Source organism: Phyllostomus hastatus, unplaced genomic scaffold (assembly GCF_019186645.2).
Source record: "Phyllostomus hastatus isolate PE091 unplaced genomic scaffold, TTU_PhHast_1.1 phas_contig_80, whole genome shotgun sequence".
In the NCBI taxonomy this organism is placed as follows: Eukaryota; Metazoa; Chordata; class Mammalia; order Chiroptera; family Phyllostomidae; genus Phyllostomus; species Phyllostomus hastatus.
Genome location: NW_025333960.1, coordinates 11,556,555 through 11,568,824, shown reverse-complemented (window position 1 = coordinate 11,568,824; position 12,270 = coordinate 11,556,555). Strand labels below are relative to the sequence as shown.

The 12,270-nt window shown below is 37.6% G+C and overlaps 1 protein-coding gene across 2 annotated transcripts in view; it reads left to right on the top strand.

The window, feature by feature from the left end:
• Window positions 1-12,270, top strand: part of ARHGAP28 (Rho GTPase activating protein 28) — a 217,992-nt gene that overhangs the window by 135,234 nt on the left and 70,488 nt on the right. For both annotated transcript variants that reach the window (XM_045850289.1, XM_045850288.1), the window contains exon 4: window positions 1,779-1,871. In XM_045850289.1, the coding sequence (XP_045706245.1) occupies window positions 1,779-1,871 (93 nt within the window). The remainder of the gene's footprint in view (window positions 1-1,778; window positions 1,872-12,270) is intronic.

The window sequence follows — 12,270 nt, the reverse complement described above, 5'->3', positions numbered from 1 at the left end:
TTTTTATACTCCTGCCCATATCCTTTTACAAGTCCTCAGTGAAGTGCAGTTCAACTCTCTTTTTGTTCAAGACAACCACGCACTTGGTAGGACAGCCACCACCATCCCCAAGGCAGGTGGCCACTCTGACACCAAGAGGACAATTCTAGGGTTTTAACCTAGAATCACATTTAGCTGTTACCTATTGCTCAGTGTCAGAGAGAAAAAAGGTCTCCTGGCCTCTCTGTTCAGAAAAACATTCTTCAGTTACTTTGTTCATTGTTTTCCAAATTGAGGGATGACTATGTGCTTTTTATTGTTGTTGTTGTTCTTACTAGGAGATTTTTTCTGGACCAGCATTTGTCTGCTACACATTTTCCTCTTGTACCTTTTTTTTTTTTCAGGCTGAGGTTTTTCTCTATTCTTATCAAACCATTCTTGCTTGCTTTTTATCTTCCAGGAACATTCAACAATTTCTGTTCTTCTAGTGGAAATGTTAATGGTTTCTAGAATTACTCTATGGAAAAGGTATCTCTCTTGACACTTTGAGTGATTTTCAGGGGGAAGAGAAAGTGGTATGTGTATTTTGTTATCTTGATCCAATTTTCTCATGCTAGTAAGTAGTATTGTTCCTTCCCAAAAATGTTTCTTTTTCCTTATTATAAAAGTAATACATAATCTTTACTGGAAACTTAGAAAATATAGACAAGGAAGGTAAAAAAAATGACTATTTCTATGGACCCAAGTAAAATTTTATGATTTCATTAAATATCCAATAAATTTTATTTTCAATGGAGTTCTTACCATAAAGGAATAGAATATTCAACCTTTGTTTTAGTAGAGCCATTATACACTAAGTCACAAATACTAAATCAACCTTTGGATACATAACACAAGGTCTGTAGTCTTTCTCATCATGAATAGAATTCCAGTACCCAGATACATTTTTATAGTAATCAGAATACGTGAACCAAGTATTTTTTTAATTGAGCAAAATAGACATTCTAATTTATTTCTAATTTCATTATTGATAACTGTTAAAGGTGGTACTGACTTATAATTGACTGTAAAAGTGGGTCATATATCCTGTTTTAAGAAAAATATGATTGATTACATCACTTATATACATTTGACAACATTTAACTGAAAACCCCAAAAATCATGAGTTGTACAAATATAGATGTTTGTTTTTCTCTCTTTAAGAAGATAAGGTAAGTGTTCCTTTTCCTTAGCATTGACCCAACTTCCTTTTGCATTTCTATTTTGTCTTTTATATGAGGCCTTGGTCCTATTGCTTACAAGTTGATTTGGCCACTACAGGCACCATGTCTATGTTCCTGGCAGTTCCTGGAACTTGTACCGACTGCTTCTGTCCCTCTGGCCTTCCTTTCCTGGAAATCTGATATGGTAGAATTCCATTTACTACCTGTCATCCAGCACTGTTAAATGAACATCTTTAAGTTGCAAGAAGGCCTGGAAAATCAAATTTTTTAAAGATGGACACAAAAACTTCTAAAAATGTATTAGTATGCTATTAAGGAATATAGGTGCCTAAGTGAGGGGTAGGCAGTTGACAGCATCTGGTCTCCACAGAGACCAGTGTCTATCATCATCCTGGCAAGTATTAGCTGATAAATGACTGAATGCAATGATCAGTGAATGCAGGCAGGTCATTTGTATGTAGAGCTCCACAAATATGTATGAATGTACACGTATTATACATACCACATAACTGAATGCACATTGGCCTTTGGGAGAATATGCCTGAATAAAAATGCACTTTCACTTTTTTTCAATAGCCAGATGATTTTTCCTGTATCCCAACTCCTCTTTTGGATGCAACCCTGGATGAAGAAGGGCTGTCAGCAGTTCCCTCCAGAAATGGCCTACTGGTAAGATAAAGCAAGGGGGATTAAGAGTAAGGAGACTGGGAAAAAAAAGTAATTAGTTCAAGGCAGTCAGGAATACTTGAGAAAAAAATCCCTGTTTGTAACAACAAAAAAGAGACTCAAACCACAAATAACTACATGGCCTACCTATATCTACAACATGGAAAACAACCACAGCTCTAGCTACAGCCACAGCCATGTCAGAATGTGGGGGAGGTCATTAGCTAAACTTCTGTTCTGTTTGTTGAGTGAATAATGGAAAATCTTGCACTACCCTCCATGTAACTTTCAATATTAATGTAATTCTCACTATAGGAAATATTTAGACATTTCAGTTATTTTTTAAATGTAAATATCTGGGGGACAGAAGCACAACAGCATCTTAAATGTACAGCAGTAAGTGGGAAAAAGTGCAGCATCTAGCACAGGGGTTTAGACATTTTTCATGTCACAGGAGGTGAGACATTTCATTAGAGTGCACTTTTTTCATTTTAGTCCAGAGTTTCAAAGAGAGCAAATTGAAGTTTATAACTGCCAGTAAAACTGTCTCAATAGACAGCTTTATTTTTGTGAGATGAGTTTATCCCATTGTGATCTGTACCACTTGGCAGGAGACTTGGGTCCTTTTTGAAGTCCTTTTTGCACCCCAAGTAGGAAAAGTAGAAAGGTCATGGGTTTGCTGATATCTTTCTCCATTTGGACTCACAGCTGCAGAGCATTTGCAGTGGGAGACTTTCCTTTTACGCTTTAATATGTTTCCTTCTCTTTAGCTCAGTTTTTTTTCTTCCTAACAGAAGAAGAGGGATCTTTGCTAGTCTAAGAATAACCCTTGTATCACCTTTGATCTGATGAAGATGATGATGATGATGTTCAGTTTTTTAGTTTCTATATAATCTATTTTCATCTTATGTATATTTTGCATGGGGCACTCTATCATGGGTTACTTTTGGTCCCTTCCAAAATTCTTTTGCAGGGTTTGGATGTGAACAGTTTGTATTCTGGTTGCCCGTCATTTACTGAGAGTAAGCCAAGGGCGGAGGTAGAGGAGGTTAGGGCTGTGAGCCATCCTGTTTTGCAGATTTTTGTCTCTAATTTTTTTCTAATTTTATTGTATTTCTCATAAGAGAGCTCTTTCTAGTCAGAGGTTTTTACATTTTCTGTTGAGTTAGAAACAGGCCTCATGTGGCCTTCTCAGTGCAAGGAGTCTTATATACCCCACTTGTAACCAGGAACTTGACCCAAAGTATTTATTCCTCTCTTCCTACCCCATTTTCCTTCACAGCAGCCACTGCCTCTTCCCTCAGCCAGAGGAAGAACAAGTCAGAGTAGACACTGGCCTCTTTCCAAATAATGGGTTTCTATGAGCCTTTACCCCACCTGACTCTACCTACATTTTGATTGCCTCCCATTTACCTCACAGGTGAGGAGGTTTTCCTACCCTAGGGCTATAGGGATGGCCAAACACATGACACCTGGCACTTGACAGCAACTTATGAGTCACATATTCTCACAGCCTGCGGGTGGAGGACACCACACAGAGCCACAGGTGGGGTGCTCTCAGGGCCTAGTGAACAAGCCAGACTGCAGGAGGCATGCTTTGTAGTAACAAGAGGGTTGGGTGCCCCCTGGCTCCCAGGGGAGGATGTGATTGGCTTGTTTGAATGAGTTCACAGGCTGGAGAGGAACTGAAACCCACTACTCAAGGATAATGAGGAACTGTGTCTGGTCTCCTGGATCGGGAGCGTTGTCTGGCTGGGGAACCTTATGTACAGAGGCAGAATGGGAGGGGAACTTGTGGTCAGGCCACTCATGGCCTCCCCGATTTTATCAGCTGTCCAGGCAGCACAGAACAGCTGGCCTTACGTTAGGTCTTACGCCACACCCCTGACACTTCCACCCCTAGCCGTGGACTCTCATGAATAGTCTGTATTCATTTTATTTCTTTTCTCTTTTCTCACTTTTATCACCTTTTATTTCAATTTCTTGAAGGTCTTATCTCCTTTTAAAGGTTAATCAGGGTCAGGTGTGGTGCCAAGACGTGAAGAAACTTCTCCCTGAGATGGAAGAGAACATTTGTTTTACCCTAGCCATACCCCTGAACTGCTCACAAGTTTACAGAATGATAAAGCAAGTACACCTGACTCATGAATGTAGAAGTGAGCTCGAGCCACTCGAACTCCTGTGGTTCAGGGGTCAGTTGTACTGTTCTTTCTCACAGCGGGGTCATGAGGCTAGCATTACAGAATGACTACAGAGAGCAGTCAAAATATTAATCTGTGTAATCACTCATATTACAAAATATTACATCTTCTTAGCAGATTCAGCCTTTTATCCTTGGAGCATATCTGGCAAGAAATATCTCTGGATACTAAATTTTCATATCTAAAGGCTTAAATCCTAACATAGTGAGTGTCAAAATGTTAGACCCTAAGTCAGTTTCTTTAAGATATATGTAAATACTCATCTATTTGCTTTTACATAGAGGGTCAGTATTGAGAAGTCTGATGCCTCTCTAAATCTTATTCCTCTATGTATATCCTGTTCTTATTTTCATATTTCCTGAAGATTTTTAGGATTATTGTTATTGTTGGAGACTTGAACTTTCATCAGGATATAAAATCATTTCTTTAATCATGATTAGCACTCAGTTTTTTTGTTTCTGTAAATGTTCCTTTTAGTTCTGAACATTCTCTTCCAATCATTTCTCTAATTATTTTATTTTTCTCATTTTCTCTATCTTTTCTTTCATTGCTTTAATTAAACTCACATATCTCTTAAATTTTCTTTTATATTTTACCTATCTTTTTTGTTTGTTTTGTATGCTGGTAATGATTTTGTGTACATCATTTTATAGATCCCTAATTTTAATATTTGCCCTGAGTAGTTATAATTTAACTGCCATTAATTTTTTTAATTCAGCAATTAAATTCTGTTATTTCACAAGAACTCTTGCTGTTTAAATGACTTCTCCTTTATTATTATAGTTAGCTTCTGATTTATGGATACAATAGCTTCTCAAATCCCTGTGAAATTATTAAATCATTATAAGCTGCCTTCTCTTCCTTCAGTTATCTCTTTCTCCCAGACTGTTTATCACTACATGTCTTTTTCAGGATGTTAATTTTCTCCATGGCTGACTTTTTATGTTGATTTTCTCCAATGACTGATGATATTTGGTGATTAATTTATATTTATTAATGAACTAGGTTGATTTTTCAATGATTTATGATATGTCATTGCTATATTATTTCCTGCCATTACATAGATTTTTCCAATAATTCTTTCTTGAATAAGAGGGAAAGCTTTGGGTACTGTATACGTAAATCAAGTATGAGAACGGTGTGTAAATGGAAGTTAAACAACACACCTGCATTAGTACACACACACACACATCTTCAGTGCCAAAGGGAGAGCAGTGAACAACTTTATTTTCTATCCTAGACAAAGCTGATGTTTTCCTTTTATTCTCCCATCCATCTTTTGTGGAGGTTCAGAATAACCTGATTAAATTAAAGTCTTGTTTTGGTCCCAACACTGGACATCTTACCAAGGCAGATAGTTCCTTCATTTAGAGTGCTTTTCTTGGGTTCATACATAGCTCCTGCCTGCTGTTTAGTATAAAAAGGGCTGTGGGGAGGTCAGCCTAGCCCCTCTTTTGAGAAAGCACTTTACAATAAGTTATCCTGGCTGTTACCCTCAAGCCCCTCACTGCCCTTTGTAATTTTCACTCTCAGCTTTGTTGTTTATTTGTTTTTTTGTGGATCCCTCCTTTCCATGACAGCAAGGTTGTCTTATGCTGCTTAGTCTGAGAATTTCTGTACAGTTATGAAATAAATTGCTTACATTTTAATTTCAGGAATTTCTAACAAATTCTGATCTGTTATTAGAACACTTTGTTGGTTTCCAGTGCCGTTTGCAGCTTGTTCTTTTTTTCCTCAATACAACAACATAAACATTAATTTATTTATTTTGTTGTTCAAGTACAGTTGTCTCCATTTGTCCCCCACCACTCTTCCCTGTCACACACACCCTCACCTCCCACCCTCAATCCTAACCCCTTTGGCTTTGTCCATGGGTGGTTGATGACCCTTCCCCTTAATTCCCCTGTTATCTGCCTCTCCCCACCCCTCAGTTTACTGTCAATTTGTTCTTTATTTCAATGTCTCTGGTTATATTTTTCTTGCTCGTTTGTTTTCTTGATTAGGTTCCACTTATAGGTGCGATCATGTGGTGTTTGTCTTTCACCACCTGGCTTATTTCATTTAGCATAATGCTTTCCAGTACCATCCATGCTGTCGAGAAGTGTAGGAGCTCCTTCTTTCTTTCTTTCTGCTGCATAGTATTCCATCATGTAAATGTATCATAGTTTTTTGATCCACCCATTTACTGATGGGTATCTAGGTTGCTTCCAGTACTTGGCTATTGGAAATTGCACTGCTGTGAACATTGGGGTGCATAGGTTCTTTTGAGTTGGTGTTTTAGGGTTCTAAAGGTATAATACCAGCAGTAGAATTGCCGGGTCAAAAAGCAGTCCCATTTTTAGTTTTCTGAGGAAATTCCATGTTCTCCACAGTGGCTGCTCCAGTCTGCATTCCCACCAACAGTGCACTAGGGTTCCCTTTTCTCCACAGCCTTGCCAGCACTTGTTTGTTGATTTGTTTATGATTGCCATTCTGACTGGTATGAAGGGTATCTCCTTGTGGTTTTAATTTGCATCTCTCTAATGGCTAGTGATGCAGAGCATCCTTTTATATGTCTCTGGGCCCTCTGCATGTCTTCCTTGGAGAAGTGTCTGTTCAGGTCCATTGCCCATTTTTTAAATGGGTTGTTTGTTTTCCTAGAGTGGAGTCATGTGAGTTCTTTATATATTTTGGAGATCAAACCCTTGTCCAAAGTATCATTGGCAAATATATTTTCCCATATGTTTGGTTCCCTTTTCATTTTGCTGATGTTTTCTTTAGCCATGCAGAAGCTTTTTACTTTGATAAAGTCCCATTTGTTTATGTCCCTTGCTCTAGGGGACATATCAGTGAAAATGTTGCTGTGTGGAATATCTGAGATTTTCCTGCTTATGTTCTCCTCTAGGACTGTTATAATGTCATGACTTATATTTAAGTCTTTTATCCATCTTGAGTTTATTTTTGTGTATGGTGTAAGTAGGTGGTTGAGTTCCATTTTTTTGTATGTAGCTGTCCAGGTCTCCCTACACCATTTGTTGAAGGGGCTATTTTTACTCCGTTTTATGCTTCTGCCCCCTTTGTCAAATATTAATTGACCATAGAGATGGGGGGTTATTTCTGGGCTCTTCGTTCTGTTCTGTTGGTTTATATGTCTGTTCTTATGCCAGTACCAGACTGTTTTGATTACAGTGGTCTTGTAATATAGTTTGATATCAAGTATTGTGATGCCTCCTACTTTGTTCTTCTTTCCCAAAATTGCTGTGGCTATTTGGGGTTGTTTAGGGTTCCATACACATTTTTGAAATGTTCTGTATTGCTGAAATATGTCATTGGTATTTTAATATGGATTGCATTAAATCTATAAATTGCTTTGGGTAGTATGGTCATTTTGATGATGTTAATTCTTTCAATCCATGAACATGGTGTATGCTTCCATTTATTTGTGTCTTCCTTAATTTCTTTTTTCAGTATTGTATAGTTTTCTGAGTACAGGTCTTTTACCTCCTTGTTTAGGTTTATTCCTAGGTACTTTATTTTTCTTGTTGCTATAGCAAATGGTATTTTTTTCTGATTTCTGTTTTTGATATTTCATTATTGGTGTACAAAAATGCCTTCGATTTCTGAATATTGACTTTGTGTCCTGCTATTTTGCCAGATCCACTTATTAGGTCAAGTACTTTTGGCGGGGAGTCTAAAGGATTTTCTATGTACATTATCAAGTCATCTGCAAACAATGACAGTTTTACTTCCTCCTTTCCAATTTGGATGCCTTTTAGTTCTTTATCTTGTCTCATCACTGTGGGTAGGACTTCCAGTACAATGTTGAATAGCAGTGGTGAAAGTGGACATCCTTGCCTTGTTCCTGATCTTAGTGGAAAAGCTTTTAGTTTTTGCCCATTGAGTATGATGTTGGCTGTAGGTTTTTCGTGTATGGCCTTTATTATATTGAAGTATGCTCTCTCTACTCCCACTTTGCTGAGTCTTTTTATCATAAATGGGTGCTGTATCTTATCAAATGCTTTGTCTGCATCTGTTTAAAGGATCATGAGATTTTCATCTTTCCTTTTGTTTATGTGATGTATTATGTTTATTGATTTGCAAATATTGTTCCACCTTGAATCCTCGGGATGAATCCCACTTGATTATGGTATATGATCTGCTGGATGCAGTTCACCAATATTTTGTTGAGGATGTTAGCATCTATATTCATCAGCGATATTGGCCTGTAGTTTTCTTTCTCTAATGTGTTTTTATCTGGTTTTGAGATTAGGATAATGTTGGCCTCATAAAAAGAGTTTGAGAGTCTTCCTCCTTCTTGGAGTTTTTGGAATAGTCTGAGAAGGATAGGGGTTAGCTCTTCCTGAAATGTTTTGTAAAATTCTTCTCTGAAACTGTCTGGTCCAGGGCTTTTGTATGCTGGGAGTTTTTTGATTACTGCTTTAGTTTCACTAGCTGTTATCATTCTGTTCAGGATTTCTGCTTCTTCATTCAGTTTTGGAAGATTATACCATTTTAGAAATTTGCCCATTTCACCCAGGTTTTCAAATTTCTTGGCAAACAACTGTTTGTAGTAATTTCTTACAATCCTTTGTATTTCTGTGGTATCAGTTGTAATCTTTTTCCTCTTCCATTTCTGATTTTATTTCTGGGTCCTCTTTACATTTTTCTTGATGAGTATGCTTATAGGCTTATCAATTTTGTTTATCTTTTCAAACAACCAGCTCCTGGACTTATTAACCCTCTGAATTGTCTTTTAGTCTCTATGTCATTTAATTCTGCTCTGATCTTGGTTATTTCCTTCCTTCTACTTCCTCTGGGCTTTGTTTGTTGTTGTTTCTCCAGTTCTTGTAGCTGTAGGGTTAGGTTGTTTATTTGAAATGTTTCTTCCTTTTTTAGGTAGGCCTGTAATGCTGTGAACTTCCTCTCAGGACTGCCTTTGCTGTGTTCCATAGATTTTGGACTGTTGTGTGTTCATTTTCATTTGTTTCCAGAAACTTTTTGATTTTTTCCTTTATGTCATTATTAATCCATTTATTGTTTAATAGCATGCTATTCAATCTCCGTGAATTTGAGTGTTTTTGACTTTTTTTTGTTTGTTTGAGGTTGGTTTCTAGTTTCAAGCCCTTGTGGTCTGAGAAAATACTTGATATAATTTCAGTTTTCCTGAATTTGTTGAGGCTTGTTTTGTGTCCTATCATGGGATTTATCTTTGAAAATGTTCCACATGCTTTTCAAAAGAATGTGTATTTTGTTTCTTTGGGATGAAAGGTTCTGTATATATCAGTTAAGTCCATTTGATCTACGGTATTGTTCAGTGCCACAATATCCTTGTTGATATTTTGTTTGGAAGACCTATCCATTGTTGACAGTGGGGTTTTAAAAATCCCCTTGTATATGTGTGTTGCTGGTCTATATTTTTTTTTAAGTCCTCCAAGATTTTCCTTATGTATTTGGGTGCTCCTATGTTGGGTGCATATATGTTTATAATGTTGATGTCTTCTTGATGGATTCTTCCTTTGAGTATAATGAAGTGTCCTTCTGTGTCTGTTTTTATGGCCTTTTCAAGTCTATTTTGTCTGATACAAGTATTGCTACCCCAGCTTCTTTTTTCTGTTCACTTGCTTGGAATATTTTTTTCAACCCTTCACTTTCAGTCTGTGTAGGTCTTTTGTTCTGAGGTGTGTCTCTTGTAGCCAGCATGTGTGCAGGTCATGTTTTCTTATCTATTCAGCTGCTCTATGTCTTTTGATTGGAGCATTTAATCCATTTACATTTAAAGTTATTATTGATAGGCACTTACTCATTTTACCCCCTTTGTACCTGTGCTCCTCTCTTACTCTTTTTCTTTCTCTTCTTATAGCAGTTCCTTTATCATCTCTCACAGTGCTGGTTTGGTGGAGATGTACTCTTTTATCCTTCTTTTGTCTGGGAAACTCCTTATTTCACCTTCCATTTTAATTGAGAGCCTTGCTGGATAGAGTAGTCTCGGTTGCAGGCCTTTGCTTTTCATTACTTGGAATATTTCTTACCATTCCCTTCTGGCCTGTAGTGTTTCTTTTGAGAAATCAGATGATAGCCTTATTGGAGCTCCCTTGTATGTTACTGGTTGTTTCTTCCTTGTTGCCTTTATGATTCTTTTTGTCTTTAATATTTGTCATTTTAATCATGATGTGTCTTAGAGAAGGCCTCTTTGGATTCATCTTGATTGGGATCCTCTGCACTTCCTGAACTTGTGTGGCTTTTCCCTTTTCCAGGTTCAGGAATTTTTCTGTCATTATTTTTCCAACAGGGTTTCTATTTCTTGCTCCCTTTCTTCTTCTGGTATTCCTATGATTTGAACATTGTTGTGTTTCATGTTGTCTTGCAGTTCCCTTATGCCATCTTCATATTTTTTGTCTTTTTTTTTGTGCAGCTGCTCTGCCTAAGTATTTCTCTTTACTTTGTCTTCCAGCTCACTAATTAAGTCCTCTGCTTCATCCAGTCTGCTTGTAATTCCTTCTAGTGTATTTTTTTTTATTTCAAATAATGTATTCTTTGTTTCTTCCTGCTTCTTGGTTATAGTTTCTATTTCCTTTTTCATGCTGTTTTAGTTCACACTCAGTTCCTTATAGTTGTCAGTGGGTTTCTTGGGTATCCTTATAACCATCTGTTTGAATTCTATAACTGATAGTTTGCTTGTCTCCATTTCATTTAGCTCTTTTACTGGGGAGTCTTCCATTCCTTTCAGTTGTGGGCCATTCTTGCTTTCCCATTTTAGGTGACTCTTTTTGTTTGTTTCTGTGATTCTAGATGCTATGCTTTTCCAGCTGACTTCGTAGGGTGAACTTCTGTGGTAGGGATTCTGTGGGACTCAGTGGTGTGGTCTCTTTGATCAACTTGTCTGGATGTTCTAGGATTATCCCTTCTTCCATTTGTGTCATCTCTCTTGTACTTGGGATTTAGCTGTCGGTTGCTCCTTTGTTGGTGGGTTTTCCCCTCTAGTGGGTTTACTGGAATTCACAACTCCCACCTTGTCTCGTATGGTATTGTACAAGTGTTGGTTAACAAAGCAGTATTACCAGACAACCAAACCTACGTCAGCAAAATGAACCCACTACCACATCAGTAGTCTCTACCACAATTGAACTAAGATCAATAAACGTAAAGAGAGAATACAGATATTATAAGATATGACAAAGGGTATATGAGATGACTAAAAGAGGGGAAAGTATTGTTGTGTGGTAAGAGGGAGGAGACTTGATAAGAGCTGGGATAGAACTGAGGTGAAGAAAGAGTGAGAGCAAAATTTACAACATAAGTGAAACACGAAAGCATGATGGAAACAATGGGTAAGAAGGAGGAAGAGTATACTATGAGGTTTGAGGTGAAATTGAAAAGGTGCTAGACTAATGGGAAAAAAATTGCAGAAAAACCATAGCAGGGTCTGTAGCAACGACAGCTGAATGAAGTTTAATAAAGGTAGAACAGGAATAAGAATATTGTCGAAAAGTGAAAAGTGAATGTGAGATGTCTACAGTAAAGAAAAAATGAGTTTGAGAGGACAGAGGAAGCAAACTAATGAGAGTAGGAAGTAAAGCCCAGATTGAGAGAGGGTGGGAGGAAAAAAGAAAAGAAAGAAAAGGAGGGGAGAGAAAAATAAAATTCTTTACTCAGATGATCGGGGTCAGGGTGAAGGTGAAATGGAGTGAGACAGTGGGAGAATATTCTAGTGTAGGGATGTCAAACTCATTTTCATGGTGGGGAGGGGCACATCAACCCCGAGGTTGCCTTCAAAGCGCCGAATGTAATTATAGGACTGTATAAATGTAACTACTCCTTAAGTAGGGGCAAGGAGCTTGGCGCTGCCACCGGGTAGAAACAAGGTGCCTTGCCCGGTGTAATAAGGTGAAGGACTGGATTTGGCCCGTGGGCCTTGTATTTGGCACCTATGTTCTATGGGGTTTAAAGTACAAACAAATAGTGAACATATAGGAGTTTGTTTGGAGAAGTACAGCAATAACCATGATATTTCACCCAACTAGACACTGTTTATAAAAGGTGAAAAAGAAATAAGACTATTAGAAGGGAAAAAGAATGTGACCTGACATAAGAAAGAGGAGCGCTATGTGACGTTAGATGGAGGAGAAACAGTGAGAGTAAGAGTTAGAAACCCAGCATAGTCTGAGAGAAAATAAAGTTAACCACAACATTAATAAAGCTGAGGAAGATGGCGAAATGGATTA